Source organism: Phasianus colchicus, chromosome 9 (genome assembly GCF_987193195.1).
Source record: "Phasianus colchicus chromosome 9, bPhaCol1.hap1.1, whole genome shotgun sequence".
Classification (NCBI taxonomy): Eukaryota; Metazoa; Chordata; class Aves; order Galliformes; family Phasianidae; genus Phasianus; species Phasianus colchicus.
This window is the reverse complement of record NC_143444.1, coordinates 27,604,200-27,624,425: the sequence shown is the minus strand read 5'-3', so window position 1 is coordinate 27,624,425 and position 20,226 is coordinate 27,604,200. Positions and strand designations below refer to the sequence as shown.

Below are 20,226 nucleotides of genomic sequence, written 5' to 3'. Positions count from 1 at the left end.
CTGGTGACCAGCATGGAAACAAGGGCAGATACAAATTCAAACAAGTTTTCCAAACTGATCTCTGAACATCTCTGCTTTTGTTGGACATGCAGTGTCCAAAGAAAACCCAAACAAATCAGAGAGCATCTCCCCTGGCAATCCAAAATTTCCCTCAGGATTTGGGGTTATCATTGGCTTTGTCTTTTTTTCCCCTCGGTGCACTGAAACTTGTTATCGCCGTCAGCTTCTCTCTGGATCACTTTATGTTGTAAACTGCGTTCTGGCAATGACTGCTTAACCCAAGAATCACAATCCCTTTTCATCCCAGGCCCCTTCTTTTCCCACTCAATTAATATCTTTTAAGTTGTGCAACATAATTGCTGCTGCACGCTATCTGTGAAGGCGATGTGTGTGGGACTGGAAAAGTCGTAATACCTTCCTTACCACAACTGGAGTCAGCACTCAGCTGGTGTTGGCCTTGTGTCAAATAATCCATTATCAGATGGAGCAAACCCGCCCACACTGTGCATATAAAACCCAGGGAGGACATTGGAGCAGTCAGATAGTGTTGCAAAGGGTCTCTGGATGTGCGGCAGAACGATCCCCTCCAGCTTCTTAAAACTGTCAGTTACCACTGCTTGCACATTTACAGTGGCAAGTGAAGGAGTGTCCGTTTGTTTTGTAAATAATCTGAAGATTTAAGATACTGTGGTCTTTTCCTCTGAGGGCAATAGGGAACTGCAGCACTTCTGGCATGGTGCTGCTGGCCTTGTGCTCTGGCTCCAGTTACCACATAAGGGAGTCTCTTTGGAAGCACTGTTTTCCTGTCCTCTGAGAGGCTGCTGTTACCCTGTGAAGGCCTTACGCTCAGCTTTCGTGTGCTGAGCAGCAGTACTGTGGCCTCAGACCGGTGCACGGATGCTCCCTGCAAAGGGATATATATTCCTGGGGCTTGTTCCCCTTCCAGCCGACTCCTGTCCACTCCTTGCATGTTCACTCACCTGGCAGCCCCCAGCGCGGCCCAAGCAGGTCTGTGTGTCCACACAGTGCTCTTTATGCTGTCCTGCAATCTGCCATCCCTCTCGCTCTCGTCCATTTGTTTCATATGAATTTATGTTTATATCCAGGGATTATAAAGTCCTTAAGATGACACTGGCTATGTGTAGCAGTTCTGGAACCTGATCTCTGGCTGTAACAGCAAGATGCCATGGCAGGACCAAATAGAATAACAACGTGGCATAAGAGATGCACAGCGTGTTTCAGACACCTTGTCTCTCTCTCACATCAGCTTTGCTTCCCCACCCCTTCTCCCCATTCCCCAGGCCGGAAGAAATCTGCAGGGTTTTCCCTAGAGTTGTGATGGCGAAATTCTGCCAGGAATACAGTTTGCTTTCATGCAATTTTGGCATTCAGTACATCACCACTTGACCATCAGGAAACTGAAACAAAGCCAGATTCTCTCTGCAAAGTTAATGATAGCAGGATATGTAAAGCACTTAGTGCTAAGGAGAAAGCTGCAGTGCCCAGAAAGGCGTTGTTTCTGATATGCATGAGCAGTCTGTACTCACCAATGTGTAGGCAAAGCATGGATAAGAAAGCTCTGCCAATGAGATGCTTGAACTTAGTGCCCTCCTCTCTTTTGGTTTTGAAATGTTCTTGGAAAAAGGTTGAAAACTCTTCTATGTGTCTCATATTTTGTGCTGTAGCTGTATCACAACAGTACAGTCCTGATTCTAAGTAAGGTCTTGTGCTAGAAATGCAGGCTGATGTTGGTGGGAACTTGGGGAATGTAGTATTTCTTTGATAAGGACATCTGAATCCATCCTGCAGGTAATCTGCACAGACTCCTGCTTGAATTCCTCACTTGTGTCAAATAATCCATTATCAGATGGAGCAGGATGGGTGCTTTACATAAAGCTTAGTAGTATGACACCAGTTATCGTGGGCTGAAATGTAAGGATTGCGTTAGCTTTATGTGATGTGAGAAATGTGTTGTGTTTGTTTTAGCCTGAGACTTTGGGACCACTAAGCTGTAGCACAAACTGAATTATTTTGAGGAGCTCTCATACAGAAGAAGCTAAATAGTAGGAAATCTCATGCCTGGCATGGAACGCTGTAAAATCTTTCTCAGAAAGCCTTTAAAACTCCATGCTTTCTACAGAGTGGCAGAGCTACAAGCTAGCAAGGCAGAATTTCCCAAACATGTGCAGTATGGGTTTTTACTAATGCTTATGCCACATATTTTACAGACATATGGTTCTGTAAATGTTAAAAAATAATGTATGAATACTGTAGTTTTTTTAAAAACTCACCATCTGTAAAACCAGGTGCTTTAAGTTTACCCAGAGACCAACTGTGCAAACCTAAAGGGAGAAATTATAACTAATGGATTATGGAAACCTCTAAAATTTTTAAATGTAATCTTTTTAAACTTCTGGTGGCAAAATGCAAGATCTAATTGTTCCGTAGCAATGAATGGTGGGGAATTTCATTCCTCTCATGTCTTTAAAGCTTTTTATATCAAGCCCTACTGACTGCAGACTGTTGCAGCTTAGAAACCTGTCACCAGTGGATGTATGTTGCCAGCTGTGTGCCTCAGACTGATACCATTCTTTGACAGCTTTCATTTGATGAGCAGGAAGACTTTTTGAAGCTTTTTAAAATTTATTTTTGTTTTCTACTTGAGAGCTGTTACGAAGGAGTTAGTAGTGGTCCCAGCTCCTTACGTTTGTGGTGGTCTGATGGAAGCAATAGAGATGAAATCACCTAAGTCAAAAAAATAAATGCTGTTTACTCAGTAGCTCTGCAGTTTAATGTATGAATACGTCCACAATATCTTAAGCATATATGTTTCTTCCTTTGAAATCTGTCAGATTTGTCAGCTACAGCATCACACAGAGTTGCCCAACGGCCAGGTTTTCTTCAGCTTTTCTGGTGATAGCATCAAAAAGCATAAAATTCATTTATATGGAACATTTCAGCATAAGAGCCTTAGAGGACCTCTCTGGAGGGTTTATAAGTTCAGGTACAGCTTTCCTGCACACAGATGTACTGTTTCCTCTCACAGGCCTGGCACGTCGCTGCATGGTGAAGCCACAGGTTAAATCCAACCACGCTTTAGGGATATGTTAAGGTACTTCCACTGGTCCTAACCAACAGCAGGGTCATGCACAGTAAACGTTTATCACGAGATTATTATTATTTTTTTTCATTTTAAAGCATAGGCCAATTGCTAACTGCTTGGAGGAAAATGTTAGAAAGAAATGTTTCCTCGAAATTTTACTGAAATGTCTGTGTGGGATTCCTGCTTCCTGAGTGATTGGATTCAGCACACATCAAAAGAGGTTGAAAATCACTTCTGCAGAATCATCCTTTAGCACTTGTAGACCTGGGCAGATTATCATATGAAAAATGGAAATGAAAATATATAGTCTGCCAGTTTAAATCTCCCGGTTGTGGACTTTTTCAGTTATCTTTTGACTGATCTCTCATCAGCTCTGGACCACTGGCTGAAATGAGCTATTCTTTATTCGTAAGCCTTTTTTTTTTTTCCTCCACAGATCTTACTCTTTTTTAATTCAGCAAAGCACAGATCTCTGTCACGTGTAAGCAGAATTCAACTACAGCCTTTTTGGGTTTGTGTGAACAAGGTTACCACGGAATTTTCCCAGTGCACTCTGAGGAAAATACTGGTATTTGAATAATTCAAAAAAGCCCAAAGCTCTCAAACTTCATTCTCAGCTATTGTTTTGCCCAATCTATTATGCATTGAAAACCTAGATTGTGATTGATGAATTGCCCGTAGCAGTGGTGGGGAGACTGGCTGTTCTGTGCATAACTCACTGTGTAAAATTAATCCTGTGTAAAACGATGCTGCCTTTACAAGGGTTGTAGAGGAAGCACTGCAGAATTTTTTGTTGTAATTGCTGCATTAGATGAGCAACATTCAGCGGAGAGCGAGTGCTTCCATTCTCTAGGGCTTTACAAATGTTGTGTCTTGTACAAAAACGATAAATCCTGTGGTAGTTAGTGATGCTTAATACAAACTATATTACAGGTCACCCAGGTTTCAAGACTCAGTAGATTCTGCTGCTCCATGCCTGAATGGAAGTCACCCAGCTCAGCACATTAAACAAGAATGCCCTGGTGATTATAAGGCTCTGTCTGAGGCTTCCACGCACAGAAGGATTACGGAGGGGATGGAGCTGAGAGCCTCTGGTAGTCTGCATCCCGAAATAGACCTAATGAATAATAGCTTCACAAATTCACTTTCTTCCTACTTGTTTAATAATGAACACAGCTCCTCCCCGAGTCCGTTGTCACTTGGCACCCCTCAGCACTCGGCTAGGCTACAAGCAAGCAACCTGAAGAAGAGATGCATCTCTGTTGTGCCGTCTTCAGCCGAAGGAATTGATATTGCAGCTATCATCCGCACATCACAGACGTCACTGGTCACCTGTGTGAATGGACTGCGAACTAATTCAGCTGGCATTTCCTCTCATCCCGTGGAGATCAGTCATCACAGTGCTCAGAAATCCTCTCGGCCCCAGTCTTGCTCCCAGCCTGGAAACCCTTGCAGTATTCCCTCCCCTCCAGCATGTCTTGTACCTATTTCTGCTGAGTGTGACAGAGGTGACTGTGAGCAGATACAAATGCAGCAAGTCGAGGAGAATGGAAGTCTCAGCCTTATGATGAATGGTACTAGCGTTCCTCATCAAAACACCTCCCACAGCACACAGAAGGTGAGTTTCCTAAAACAAGAACCAGCTGACGATTATTCCTCCACCACTGATCTTTTCCGACATCATCAAGGGCTGCCTCCCCCTTACCATCTACACCAGCAGCTGAGCCAGACCCAAGGGACGCTGCCTCACTTACATGCCTCTATGTCTCCGAAATCCCTTCAGCCCAGTGAGGGGGATGAGCAGGACCTCGGCAATGGCAAACAGGTCTGTCGGTGGATTGACTGCAGTGCCACTTATGACCAACAAGATGAACTGGTCAGACACATAGAAAAGACACACATTGACCAGCGGAAAGGAGAGGACTTCACTTGCTTTTGGGCAGGCTGCGTCCGCCGCTATAAACCCTTCAATGCTCGTTACAAACTGCTGATTCACATGAGGGTTCATTCTGGAGAAAAACCAAACAAGTGCATGGTAAGTCTGGAATATATTTGTTTGAATAGAAGCATATTACTCTGCTCTCTTCTTTGCTCTCCCTTCAACCTTATTCTAATACAGTTGTGCTTTCCTGTAACAATCTGCAGCAGGCTAAAGGAGAATTGGAGAAAACCTTAATGTAGAAGGAAATGTTTGAGTAAGAAGCACTGTGGCTCTTGGAAAAGAGATTCGGTTTCCTTATACGAGAGCTTTACTTTTAATACAGCACTTTATTTTTTTAATATTCATTAAAGCATTAATAAAGCGATGATCAAAGCAGACAGCAGTCACTTAATGTAAAACAAGTCACTGAGCCTCGGGTGACTTTTTTAATCGAGAAACATAAAACACATCTAATGAAATTCTTTTCATTCCTTCAGCTGAACAGTAACCCATAGATTGGTGAATGCAAAAGTTTCCAGTTGGTAGTTTAGAAAAGAAAAAGAAACTTGTTAAGGATTTTAAATGGTTAAAAAATAGAAAGAATATCTTCAATTACGTTTTCAAAGGTTCTCAGGGACTTTTTTAATTTGTGAAACAGAGCTTTAAAAATAAGTAAAAACCATTGTTCTCTTCTGATCAAGAAGATGTAAACAACATCAGTGTTCCAAAAAGAAGATCTTGGGAATAGCACCATCTCTGCATCTGCCCACCATGATGACAATATGGCCAAACTAAAATAAAAGTTAATGACTTCCATTAAGCTTTCCACATGTTTGAGACAACAATGATATAAGACCCTGACTGAAACAGATGAAGCAAAACAAGTTTGACATAAGCTTCCAAATTGGGCCATGAAATTTGGAAAGTCTTATTTGTAACACCCACATGCGCACGCGTGTGCGTGCATGCACTTACACATGCACACACAGGCAGACAAGTCCAAACAAAGGAAATGTCTCTGAAAGCAGGTTGTTGTTTGTGATAGGCAGAATTTTTGACTATATGTCTATTTTATTGTTTTGATCAGAGAATGATATAATGGAAAATGTTTGTAAGGAAGATCAAGACAAACTTTTCCATGGCAAGCTGTAGCTTTGTATGGAGCAATAGGAAAGCATGCTTTTATAAAAAGCTTGCTTTTTTTTTCATTTGTTCAGGGATAAGCTTGCTGGCTTACAATGGGTGTGGCAGGGAAAAAGAAGGAAAAAAAATATTCAATGTTTTCCAAAATGTTCTAAGGTGAAAGATATTCTTTGTAAGTGATCGCACCATTATCTTCTATCTGCCATCAAATAAATGAAAAAATTATCTTAAGATCTGCACTGCTCAGTGGATATTCCCACAATACTGGAAATAGTGCAGATATTTAGAGAGCAGCACCACACTGTCCAAGATAAAATGGAAAGTCTCTGAAGACTTACTTATTTATCTCAGCTTTGAGTGAATGAACCAACTCACTCATTTCCAGAAGTAGCTCCATCCGTATTTAAAAGTACGAAGGATTTTGAAATGCCTATAAATATCTTTGTTTTGGTCGTAAATCATCCAAGAATAATGAATGTTAGTTGCTCTTTACCAAACAAAAGCAGAAGTAAGCTGTGGAAGCTTGCAGATTTTATTTTAGCCTTCTTTTTTGTTTGACTGTTTTTAGCCATCTATAATGAAATCGGCCTTCTCCCCACTTTTATCTCACAGTTCTTAAAAGAAATATTTAAACATGAAACCCCAATTGGCTTTATTATCATGCTGAAAGATTCACTGGACTCTATGGGTGAGGGAAGTTTTGTCTTTTTCTGCAAAATAGGTACTTGACAGGTATTGTATAGCAGATTTCTAATGTTACATTCCCATTCCTGCAGGAAACTGGATAAACCAGAGACATTAAATCATGTAACATCCCAGCAAATGCTAAAAACTTCCTCCTTTCAATTCCGTACATCTGCCTCAAAGAGCTGGCTTTTGATAACATCACAAGGCTCAACATTATGAATAGGTTGGAAAAAACTTTACATCAGCTATTGCAGATAGCCTTCATGACGCAGGGATATAGCCTTGGCATGTAAGCACATAGATGTGTAATTCCAGGAGACGGTGTGGTTGTTCCCCTACATGAGATCGCCTCTGTCATAATTAGGAGTTTTACCTTGCAGAACTTGCACTTAACTCTTCTGTTCCCTGAAGAACACTCTCTGATATCAGCAGAGTTATCAGTGTATTAAGGTGTTACAAGCTGGAATCCTGTGTCGGAGCAAACCTAGCTCCAAGTGGGCACACAAAAAGTATGTCCTCTTTGCAAGCTTAGTTTTCTACCCTGGAAAGACCTTGATCCAGCAAGGACAAGATTCAAAGCTGCAACACAGCTTCTTAAAGTTATTAATATCAAGGGGAGATTATTTGCCCAGTGAATTCCATTCCATTCCATTTTAAACAAGGGTTGCTGTGCAGTGTTTCAGTGTGCGGTGATGTCACGTCATTTTAAATGATGGCTTTTCTTTTGATGTGGTAATAATTGTGCTGTTATTCCTGCAAATTAAGAAGGTAGTTCATTCTGTGTCTATACAGCCCTGAGATTTTGTTTCATTTTTGCTGTAGCTTTGTTGAAGTAACTTTACATCTCTTGGTATTTGTAGTGGAGATTTTCTTTCGCTATTCACAATTACCCATTGTAGTTTTTTTAAGCCCTTGATTTTGTTCCCCTTGGTAAGATTGCAGGCTGTGAGGTACCGAACTGCTCGGGAGAAGCGAACAGCAAGCAGCCCTCCGCCACCATACATAAAAGTATTTTTCCATGTAAAATTATTAATTTCTTATGGCAGGCTTTGCTACTATGTACTGTAATAGACAAAGGAATTTTGGAATTCAAGCTACTTGAGAACAGGAAATACATGAGACATTTTGATTGAAAAGTAAATGGTTCACTAAAACTGCAGTTAATCCTTTTATTATCTTTCCAACAGCAGTTTCCACAATACTTTCATGAGGTAAGCTTCCTTCAGTCCAACTGTAACACTCTCATCGTTACAGCTGGTTTAAATTTAGCCAGTCTGCTTCTTTCTTTACTACAGACGGTTGACAAGCAAAACAGTATCTGGTGCAGAGAAGTACTGATGTTGCAGATCCATATTCTGCTTGCTGTGTTTCGTTGCCAAAACCTGTACTATGAGTCTACTGCTTTCATACTCCGTTAAATATTCTAATTTAGTGGTGCCTTCTCGTCATTGTGTCCCTCAGTTTGGTTTTTCCTTGGGCTCTGCAAGTAGTCTAAAGGAAACTACCTAATCTCTTTGCAATATCCTGTTATGTTTCATACTTAACTCATGTTATTTTAGTTTTATTAAATTTGGGGTTCATCTGCATTATAATCAAAAATATATCCAACAAAAATAATGATGCAATGCCTTTAAGACTTTAACTTCTGAAGATTAATTTCATGCTTTTTTAGATTTGATGTCCCAGACAATTGGAATTTTGATTGTCTGAGACAGCAAAAATTAGCAAGCTTAAATGGTTTTTATTTAAAAAAAAAATCGTTTCTCATAGCTGCATCTTTTGCTGTCTTATAGTTCTTCCAGTACTTTGGAGGGTAGAACCCTGCTGATCTCTAAATATTGCAACCTCGGTTTAAGCCCCTGCTTGTAAATGTAAATTTCGTTGTCTGGAATTGTTTGATTTGGAAAAATCCAAACATGGCTTATCAGCTTATCCTCTTATACGTCTCCGGCTTCATAAAGAGCAGCAGATGAAGTTCTCATCACTGCAAGCTTATGTGTTCAGGGAAACTCTGTTGCAGGCCTTCACAGACCTGAGAAAAGATGAATATATTTACCTTTATGGAATCCCTACATATGCCATTTATGTTTATAGAAATTGGGTATGGTCACATTTGTGCCATCCCTAAAGGGAGCTGGGTGGTGGTAACAGCCATTGTTACTCTTTCCAGTTCATGTGTTTCAAAGAAACAAATGCCTCCCGTGTGCGTTTCAGCCCTGCCTGTGGGCATTGTGTTTCTTCATAGGTAGATAAGGCTTTGAAGCAGAGTCTTTTCTTCTTGCATGTATGCAATATATTCAGTTTGGGAATAGTCTCAGTGCTGTGATTTGGGTGCTACATCCGTGCACTGTGAAACTCAGCACTTGTGCTTTTTGCAGTCAACTCTTGAGTCCCTGAGGGGGAGGCACTAAAGGTACTGCACTGGTGACTCAGACCACAGGTAACTTACCTAGAGGCACCTTTAGGCAATTCCAGCTTATCAGCGCAGCTCCTGCGTTCAAATCACTACATCACACCAACTAACCATTGGCAGTTCTACCTATGAAACAGATCCTTGTACAGATTGCAGGAGAGATAGTGGGCCCGCTGTGCTTCCTGTTATTTTCATTGTACGCCTCTAATGCAGGTGGTTTCACACGGCATAAACCTGTGAAAACTTTCAGCTGAGTGTCAGAAGGTGCTGCCTCTGTAACACATCATGGACTGACACCTGGTTAGCACACCTGTGGGCAAAAAGGGCTTACTGAGCACATTGGTGTTGCTGCTGCTGAGGAAACCAATGGGGAATCTCGGTTCCCGAAAGATAACAAGTATTACTCTGTCTGCAGTCAGTGGGGAGCCTGTGTCCAATAAAGCATGGTGGGCAATCCTCAGATCTCAATGGGCTACATCTGACGAGTCTGAGAGTCCTGCATCTGCAGGGAGGAGAGGTCTGTGTGCACAAGCTTGCATGCTTTGGAGTTCCTTCACCTAAACAATAAGTTTCCATGCCTGACTCGAGGGAAATAGTGTGGAAGTGTGCAGTGTTTTCATCTCTTAGTGTGGATGGTGTCATGTGCTGATGCCAAAGAAGTGCTTGAACAAAACAGTATTAGCCTCACTTTCTTTCCTTTGAAGTCAATAGTAGGAAACATTCATTCTATCAAAGCTGCCTTACCGCAGATCTCTTTTTATTAGGTTTTTCTGATGGCATTTCCCGATACTGTCAAGGAACTGCACTATTAAAAACTCTGTGATTAGAGGAGAAGTAGACGGCAGAGCAGTGGTTTGGTGAAAATACAGTGTTTATTTGTTTATGAAACCCACTACAGATTACAGGACAAATGGCTTTAAAGATGCACTAACACTGGAGGGCAGGCTGTTAAATGTCACCATGTTGGTTTACCAGCAGCAGCTGGTGAATCTGAATTCTTGCCTGTCCACAGCAGAGCTCCAGCCTGGCAGATCTTGCAGTTTGCTGTGTGGCTGAGCTTGTCCCGTGCTGTAGAACAAGAACCTAAACTCTTGTTCTTTTTGCACACAGAGGTGTAGTGCAGTAGTGCCATGCAGGGTTGTGGTGTCTTCAGGGGCTCCACGCCTGCCTGCTGGAGCAGAGCTGATGGTGTTTTCCCCTCTGGATTATCAGCTGTCCCAATGAACACTGGGAAGAACATTTAGGACATTCTGTGAGGTGCATCTGCTTTATTGCAGGGTGATGGAAAAGGGTGCTGTATACTGGTACTGTGTGGGACTTCCACAGAGGGAGCTTTCAAATACATACTTTCTTAGCTTAGAAGAGAATTTAATTCCATCAGGTTTTATTTAATTTGACTTGATAAATGATTTAGTAATTGGGAGCATGGTTAAAACATAATAATTATTTTTGGCTGCAGTCTTCCTGGTATATTTATGCACAGCTAATGGCTGCTTGTAGATACTGTGGTTCATTCTGAGGTAAAGCAGTGACATCACCACAACATAGTGAGTATTCACTCTATGAAACTCACTGCCATAGGATATAATGGAATTATTTAGTACTTTTGTGGTTTCTCACGGCTCTGGATAATTTCCACTATTAGAAGTCAGAATATCCTCAAGCTGAGGTGTCAGGGCAAAGCAGAGAGAGTGGCTTAGGTAGACTTGTGGCACAGGGATGGTTGTTTATTTCCATGTTCCAAAACAGAACTTTTACTAGATATTCAAGGCCCATTATTTCAAACCAGTAGCAGAATCATTGCAAAACAGTTTTGAGTGGAAAGTTGTCAGTGAAGCTGGATCACGTTCATTTTGGAAAACAAAATGATAGGGGAACAGGGAGTGGGACTGGAGGATTTTGTTGCTAGTGGCGTTTCTTAAACAGTTTACTATTTTGGAAATAATGAAACGTTTCTGTAATTTAACTCATCTTTTTGACTTTCCATTCAGAATGAAAAGCATTGAACAAAGAGGCTTTTTACGTTGTGTAAAACCTCTCTCTCTTTGATTTATCTAGTGTTTTTGTTTCATTACAGCAGTCCCCAAACAATTGTATTTCAGCTCGTCCTGAACTGATTTTTTCTCTCTTCATTCTTCAGTGTTTTGATTTGCCTGATGAAGAAAAAAAAAAATAACTGAACCCCAGCTGCAGCATTATTGGAGGGAAAATGAACCACTTTCCCCCAAAGCAGCAGAGGAGTGTCAGAATCCTAAACACTAAGCTTTTGACAAATACCTGCCAGTGGTCTGATAGACAGAGATGACCCTAAAGAAACATTTTTGTGTAAGAAATGGTTCTGCACAGTGACTGCAGAGCTTGGCTTACCGTGACACAGAGAAGAGGGAGTTTCATCAGGACTGCTCCACACTGAGCTACGTCATTCACATTCTTTGTCAGATCGTATGGGCTGCAGCATGCCCAGCTTAGAAACTTGCAATTTATTAGTTGTGACCTGTGATGTCTGGCTGCTGGACAAAATTCTAGGCATCGCTCCCAGGTCTTTTTAGAAGATTTTGGTAGGCTCCCTTCCTTTGCCCAGTTTGCACACAAAAATGACATCTCGATACCATGTTTTTATCTTTATCTCACTGTCCCACAAAACTCAGTTAATGATTCCTTCTCATTTTAAGACACAGAATTATTTCCAGCTCTGCTGTGGCCTGGCTCTGGATGATAGTCCACATGTAGATTTATTCAAACCCCCGTCTCAGCGCAGGCCTATAAACCTCTCATGGGGCATCACCTTTTGAAGATACTTTGCAAGCGGCCTCTTAACTCCCAATTCATTCCAGCTGCACCACAAGATCACTTTCTTTGCCATGCAGATCAATGAACTGTATCAAATAATCACAGCTGAGGATGCAAAAAGTGAAAGGCTTTCCAGCCTCTAAGCACTGGGTTTGCAATAACTTAAGGATTTCTGTGGCTCACCATTTCCCATCTAACAAAAGCGTGGCAAGGTTTCTTTTTCAACTATGCATCCTGTCTGGAACTAAATTGTCTGTCAGCTTCACTGTATGAATCTGCATAGTAAAGATCAAGTGGTGCACCCAAGTCATAAGTTTTGGAGAGCAGTAAGTGTAACTGTGAACCATCTGCTTCCTGTAGGAACGTCTTAATGTGCCCCAAAAGCACTCAAAGATGGGTCCAGCATTCTTTTATTAGGGTGAGGTGTCTCCAAAAGGGAAAGCAGGTTGTCCTCAATGGTGTGTGGCAGTTTGCAGTTACCTGGGAGCCCTGGCAGAGGAATTTTTCTCACTAAAATCTCATTTTTTAAGATTCTGCATCTGAGCATTATTAATCTTACCGTTTAGAAGGTGGAAAGCTTGAAAGTTCTAAAATTTTAAGCAGTCCTTCTGACTGTGTTCTTGAGGTTAAGTGCTTGGCTTTATTTTATTTCTGTGTATGTGTTCTGTGGGAATTATTATATGGCACGGGCTGCTCTGAGCTCTTGGTGATGTAGCCTTTCTGAGCAGCGATTAACCTCAGAAAGAAAATAGCTTGAATCACCTGGCAGAGGGCTTGGTCAAATTAAAAAGCAGTAAAATTAAATATTGTTTAAAAACTGTGCCAATGATATACTCATTAATGTTTCTTATTAGGCCAATACATTTTAGTACTCCGTATTAGTGAAACATATGTCATTTAATAAAAATGTTAATCTGCAATTGCAGGCAGCACAAAGGCTGTATAGTGCAGTCTCAGGGGAGAAAGAGGAATTTAGTGTGCATTAAAAACTTTATGCAGTCGTTTATGCAGTTCTAAATGTGATGCATTTGTTTGTTCCTTCAGGGCAAACTAGCACCAGTTAGCCTTTAACAATCGGATGAGAAATAAAAAGCCATCGTTCCACAACACGGGGCCTTTATGTTGGCCTGGGCTTCACGATGGGCTGGATTCTGAAACCTTCCCTGGCTTGATTAGCAAGCTGCCCAGCTGACATAATAATGAGATGATGTGCTATTTAAACCAAATATGTAGGAACTTGCCCTTCTGGCAGCTGGCAGTCCACAACGAGCAGGATTTTCAAAAGCAAAGCCTGAGTTCAGCAAGCTGTTGCTGGATGTCCCCAGCTCAGACAGGGCACCTCTGAAGATGAGGTGCTCTTTCTGTCAAAGCAGACAGTGTATAACAGAGTTACTGAAATTTCATGAGCACTTGTGGAAATGTTGACCTTATACCTCCATTTTCATACAAATACAATGAAGTAAGTCTCTCTGGAACGGAGTGAGGGTGAATAGTCATGGTGAGGTAGTGAGGCCAACAGTGTAATGCATCCATAATGACAGTTTGCATCTCTAGTGGTTCCGTCGACTGAGAATCTCAAAGCTCTTTCCCATTTCTGCCTGTGTTCAGCAGGACTGCAGTGAAAGCGTTGCACCCAGATGCAGTTAAATTCGGACAAATTACTCTGCTACTTTCTGTCCCCTGTTGCACTTGTGTAGCTGTAAAGAAACCCTGAATTTACAGCAGGGTGCACATGGCCAGCAGGGCACAGGGTGCCAGTGGTTATGTGAGGAGTCCCTGGCAGAACAGGCAGGGACAAAGTGGGAAGACTTAAAGTCAGCATGAGGCTATAGACCTCTACTGATGAGAAAAAGACCTCCACTTCAGAGCATTACTCACCTGAGTAAGGGTGTGCAGAATTGTGCTTTTATTGAGCGACTTTCAAAGAAAATGTTGTCGTTACAATATGAGTTCTACTCTGAATTTTGCTTTTGTCTTCCCTTATTCTCCTTTTATTGTTGTATACAGACAGCATGTCTGAAGAGATGTTCGCTCAGGTACAGTGTAACTGCAGTGTTAAATAATTGATCTTGATCTTTCTTTTGAAACAGCATCCAAGGCATTTAAAAGTGGGAAATGGAAAAAGCATGTTCTCATAATCCAGCTCAGTAAAGTTTGCACAACTGCTCTTTGTTTCATCATCCCTACAATAAATCTTTCATTTTTGCCAATTGAGAATGCCTACTAAATCTGCAAGTGATTACTTCCCTGAATTGTGTTGGGATTCTTGCAATACATTTTTCTTACATGGGTAATGATAAAATAAGAGTCCATCAAAAATATTTTATTGCCTGGCAGAGAGCCTTTCATGAAATGGTTTTGATTCAGGGAGATTCTTCCAAGCGTTTTAGAGCCGTTGCTTACAACTTTCCTTTAACCCTTGCATGGAGGGCTGCCAGGCCCTGGGAATGCCCGCAGTGAGCTGCAGAAGGCAGGACCTGGGCAGCAATTCTGCTGCAGCGTGGGGCTGCCTGCATGCTGCTCAACCTGTGCTTGTAGAGGCTATTGTGTTACTATAGATTGGAAAGCTGATGAATGTCAGACTGGTGGGAACCTTGTAAAGCTAATCTGATGTGTCCTTGCTGATATGATTTCACTCTGTTTCAGTGAGAGAGAGAGGAAGATGGATTATTAAACAAAGTAGCAGGAAAAGGCAGGGCAAAACTGGTGGGGACTTGTAGGGGACTGAGCCCAGCCTGTGCAGTCCCAGGTATCATGTCCCATGACAGTAATTCTTTCAGTACAGCCAGAGGCACAGAGCACCTTTGTGGCTGTGCCTTTAGAAGGATGCAGTGCCAACACTGCAACTTGAAGTCAGGAACTTCCAAAGCGATGCGAGACAAATCCAGCTCCGTTTTTCCTGACTTTCAAAATGGGTGCTACTACTTTTGTCTGCCTTCATGCAGGAACTGACCAGCTGCAAAAATTGCTGTGCTGTCTATTGTAAAGGGATCCAGTTCACTGCAGATCTCAAGCACATTGTCTCCACATAAAACAAGGCCCATGAGGTTACGGCTGGAATGACCCAAATTGTGATGCCTGAAAACTTGTTCTAGTACTGCAGGAGAAGGGGGTCTGGCAAGAGATCTACTGTGTGGGGCTTGCTGCACTCTCAGAAAACCAGCAGTAGACCTGACTCAGTGCGGAGTGTTCTCAACAAAACCACATCTAATGCTTGACACGTTGCCCACTTGCCTCTGTGCGATAAATTCTCCAGTCAGACATGACATGGGGAGAGAAGAAAAAAGAGTATGTGAAAGTATAAAAAAGCATCGCAGTTATTCCTGCATATTCTCAAACATTATTGTCTTGGTTTCAGCTAGGACAGAATTGAGTTTTTTCATAGTGTCTGGCAGGATATTTTAGCCTTAGGAGAAAAACAGGTGAGGGATTCTGTATCATCTCTCTTTCACAGATGGATACTGAAAAGCAGCAAACTTCTTAAATGAAAGTCTTTTTAACACAGGGCAGAAGGGATCAGTGTGGAAGGAACCGTTCTGAAGTGCAGGCATTCTGCACTGTGGGACGTGGTATCTCTAACCTTCCATTGCTTGCTCTCAGGGAACTTGTAGCTGAGCCACTGGAATGACAACACGTTTGAAGCACGAATATTTGTAGCTGCATTACTTCATTTCTGGTGCTGTAAAAATACCATTCACATAATGGGGTAACGGCCTGCAAGTTCTCATGATTTCAACTGTTTTGGAGTTTCAGGAGTTCTGTTCCTTTGTGGCAAGCATCCATCTCTCATTTTAACATCTTTGGCACTCGCCTAAAGGATGGGAAATTAAAAAATGATTAAGGGGACAGAGAGACAGTCTTTTAAAGAAAGATTAAAGGAATTAAGGGCTGGGGAGTAAAGAACAAGGGAAGGGAGGGATTGTTTAGAAGAGAGTAGAGAATACAAGTGGGGGTGATCAGGCATAACCAAGCAAAGGAAAACTTAAATCTAATCTTTCAGTAAAAGCTTTCTAACTATGAGGTATATCTTAGACTGGAACAGTTTCACAGTGGAAATACTTGGTGCCCAATTGTGTGAAGAATATGAGCTAAGCTGTCTGAACAACTGGAAAATATGTAGATGATCTTCTTGATTTCTGCTGTTTTGTGAAAATCGATTGTGTCATTAGGCATAGGAGAAGAAACTGCATTAACATTCATCAGAGTAAATGTTAAGCCTCCAGATGTCTATGCTCCAAAGGTATTATTTGTGTATTTTGTCCTAGTGTTGCTATGAAGAAGTAAGGGACAGTGAATATGCAGAGGTGGTGCTGGGCAGCCCCTGTATTGTGGGTCCCCCTGTCCTTGCAGGCAGGACTATCGGAGCATTTCACAACGGAATGCTTGCTTTACACCTGGCAAGTATGAAATCAGGGATGACTGGCTGGAGCAGTCAGTTTACCACAAAAGATACCTTCTGTTTTGTTTTGTTGTTACCAGATTTGATCTTTGTAGAACAAAATGTTTCTTCTCACCATGAATGAAAGGTTTGCTATTCATTCCAGTGAACGCTATTGTACTGCAGAAAGCATTGTGCCAGAAATGACTGTGCTGAGATATACAGATGGTTTATTTCTGTTGGCTGTTTGGGCAGATAAAGGCTGTTGAGCGCAGCAGCTTCACCTGAAGATTCCTGGTTTAGCTTTCTTCAGGCAGTGAAATTCAAGTTTTGGTTCAGGCTTGATGTTTTGCTGTGCACTGATCCCAAAGCCCTAGGGACTGCTCTGTGCGTTGGCTAGGAAGGGATGTGAGACATGTCTGCACTGTGGATGTGAGAGATGCACCAACAGGGGATTACAATCAAGTCATGCTAAGCAAAACTTGGAGAGAGAGAAAGAAGCCAGCTCGCTCCTAACCCTCTCCTCTGCTGTGTGCGTACCTGGGCCTATGCTGGTCAATTCTTTGGTGTCTCTGAGTATGATTGATGGCAGAAAAACAAGGAAATGACAGCCATGGTAATGCCTTGGTGTTATGCATTTGACATGGATTGAGATTCCTTGCAGAGGTATTTGTTTGCTGATCAGGACATGCAGAGCACACCAGCTCTGTTTGATCTGAATATTTGCACCAGCCATTCCGTATGAGTCATTCCCTTCAGCAGGTGAAGGCACCTCCTGTAAGAATTGCTTTAATGGTACTGATGGACAACAGAGGACTCTTGTTTGTGCAGCACCACAAGTACAAACTTAGAAGGTAGATCATGCTTGTTTTGAATATTTCATCTTGTCACATACAGGCTCTGATATACGTGCATATTGTTTTAGGAAAATCTGTGTTGAAACACATCTCTGAATGGCAACAGAAAAAAGTGGGTATTGCAGTCATCCCAAATACTTTCGATTTTGATTGTTTATAGCAACGCTGACAGAAACTAACACTGTACACAAAACTGGTTTTGAAGCTGCCCTTTTTTGGAGTTAATGACCCACAGGCTAATGGAAATTTGCCAGTTTTTTGCCAGTTGGGATCTGGCCTGATTTTTCTGGGAGAGAAAAGCGTAAGGCCTTTTCAAAAACCATTTGGATTTTTGAAAGTCTGTGACGGTTGTCTTCTCTCAGTCTGTAGCCTCTGGTTTGTTGTATGTTGCGTTCCTGGTTGACTTGTGCTTTGCCCAAGGACAGCATACCCTGATAGCTCAGGTAACTGCATTTAGATCTGCATCTGTGAAAACCCATCCTGGTCAGTGTGGCCTTCCACATTTCCACACTTCTATTAAATGATGGCTTTGAGGATCCACTGACACAGCTCTGCTGCTGAAGGTCCATCCAGGTAGGGTTGTTGTATGCATTTTATGAGAGGCCGTTTATTGCACGTGTGTCTTTCTGACACTTCACCCTGGGATTTCTCACATGCTAGGCATGGCTGATTTGGCTTACATAATTAACCTGGAAAAGGCAGACTCTGTACCTGAGTGCATTTGTTTGTAAAATCAACAAAAGAGAGGGAGCAAGCCATTTATACCAATTATATACACAGAAGATTTCTCGAAGGCAAGGCTATATACCATGCATTATGTTCAGGCAAGTATGGGATCATTAGTGTCATTCATAATAATTTGATTTACCCCAGTGGCTCCAAAACAATACATGGCTTGTAGCCTTGTAAATCGGTGTGCATTAAGAATTGCGTGGCAGCCCAGCATTTTTAGAAGGAAAACTCTCAGGTCTTACCATGATGGAGGTTCTTTTGTTGTACAAGTTTCTTTACTAAGATAGATGTTACTTTAGTTCACAGTAAACAAACTGACTCTGGAGCTTTCAGCCTCAGTTTTCCACAGACAAATTGTGAAAGCTTCTAATTGTAGCCTAAACAGAACCATATTTTTCATGAAAACATGGCAGCGTGTCATTCTAAATCTACGGCGCTTTGCCCAGGAACCATTTCAAGTAGAAAAATCCAGCCTCCAAAGTAGGCACCTTAAACAAAACAGTCCAACCTGTGCATTAACATGAATGCTTTCCACTGCAGTATTGCACTAAAGATGTCACATGTTTCAGCTCTTTCTTTCCATGCAAAGATACCAGTGTATACTTAAGAAAATGTTATTAGTAGGATACTGGAAAATTCAGCTTAAAAGGGTTGCTAGTAAGCAACTACAGCAGAGCTGTCTGATTTCCAGGACTGATTGTAGCCAATTTAATTTAGATTATGAAAGATGGAGAACAGAAAGCATTTAAATACTGATTTCAAGTTCTTTGCTGCATTTATGAGCATACAGTGGCTTTAGTCATGACCCGAGTCTGGTTCTGATAAATCGTGATAAATGTTTCATAATATTATTATAGAAATGGACGCATCCTTTATCTAACTGTTGGACTGATTTAAGGGAAGGAGAGGCCTGTCAGTGTCTGTACATGCTGGAGCAGATCAGTGGCCTCTGTGGCTCCCAGCTGGGGCTGTAGCTACTGTGCTGCTCTCCCATCCTCTGTTGGCATCGTGCTGCTCTGCCTTGGGCAGCCAGTGAGCACACAAAGCTGTCTGTGCAAGGCAGGGGCTCCATCCCTTGTGCACCTGCACACAGCCTGCCCAGCTGCAAGCTCACAGCCTGCAACAGTCCCTAAAGGCAGATTTCAGTGGTGCTGACAGCAAAACTCCCATTGACCACAAACGAACACAGCCAGCCTGTATGATACAAGCTTAATAATCAAACCCCTGTTGGTGAGATGCTGAGTGCTTCTGTTACAGAGGTGGATGACTTACCCTGAGCTTCGCTGTGCTCCACACTGCTCCGTTACATGGCACCTCTGAACGCTGCTCCCCGTGAGTTCCTCGACGTGTTTGAAAACAGGGTGATTCAGTTTGGTGAGTCAGCTTGGGAAGAATCATCCAGGAGTTTTGTTTTCTCAGTGAATTCAGTTGTAATTGCACATTATAGTAATGTTTAGGGCAAAACAGTACAAAGACATTGAAGCCTTTTGTTACAGTGAGTCATATCCCACTGAAAGCCAAGTGTCACATGAAGCAGACAACTCATGCCTGGCTGTCTTTTGGGGCTAAAACTGAGGGTACATGTCGTACCTATACGTGTCAGTGTGGGAGTCCTGGGGCTCAGCCACAGCCCTCGTGTTTTGTTTGGATAACAGCAGAGCTCTGTGCAGTAGTTATTTTGGAGCTGGGCTTCCTGGGTTTGTTCCTGGTCTGTTTATTCATTAATAATAGCTGAGTGTGAAAAACTAGCTCTGTTTTTCAGTTATTAAAATACATTTTTGTCTTTGTGACCAGTTTTTGTCATACGTGAGGTGTACGTTCTGAGCTGTTTAAATACCTGCTTGTAACACTGCTTTCCTGCTGCCTCACCCAGTCCTCCACTGAGGACTTCAGTTCACTTTGAAGGGAAGGGCTTTCTCCTTCACTCATAGACTTTGGAGCAGGCCGGTGATTTTTCAGAATTATGCAAAAGCAGCAAATGAGAAGAATCTTTCTAAGTGCTATAGACTCAATTTGAGAAACTGGTGTATTCCATTGTGAGACCATCTAGAAACCTCAAAATATGCATACAAACACACAGACACATTCATTGCGATCGAATCCTACCTTTGATCTTCTGTTCTTTTGACTTATGTGCATATGTGTATAGGTGAGAGTAAAGAGCCTAATCCTAATTGCCTGAAGATACACATACAGACCTCT

At 42.0% G+C, this 20,226-nt stretch overlaps 1 protein-coding gene across 7 annotated transcripts in view; it reads left to right on the top strand.

Moving 5' to 3' along the window:
* Nucleotides 1–20,226, top strand: part of GLIS1 (GLIS family zinc finger 1) — a 179,053-nt gene that overhangs the window by 83,416 nt on the left and 75,411 nt on the right. For all 7 annotated transcript variants that reach the window (XM_090146691.1, XM_090146690.1, XM_090146692.1 and 4 more), the window contains exon 3: nt 4,037–5,138. In XM_090146691.1, the coding sequence (XP_090002817.1) occupies nt 4,037–5,138 (1,102 nt within the window). The remainder of the gene's footprint in view (nt 1–4,036; nt 5,139–20,226) is intronic.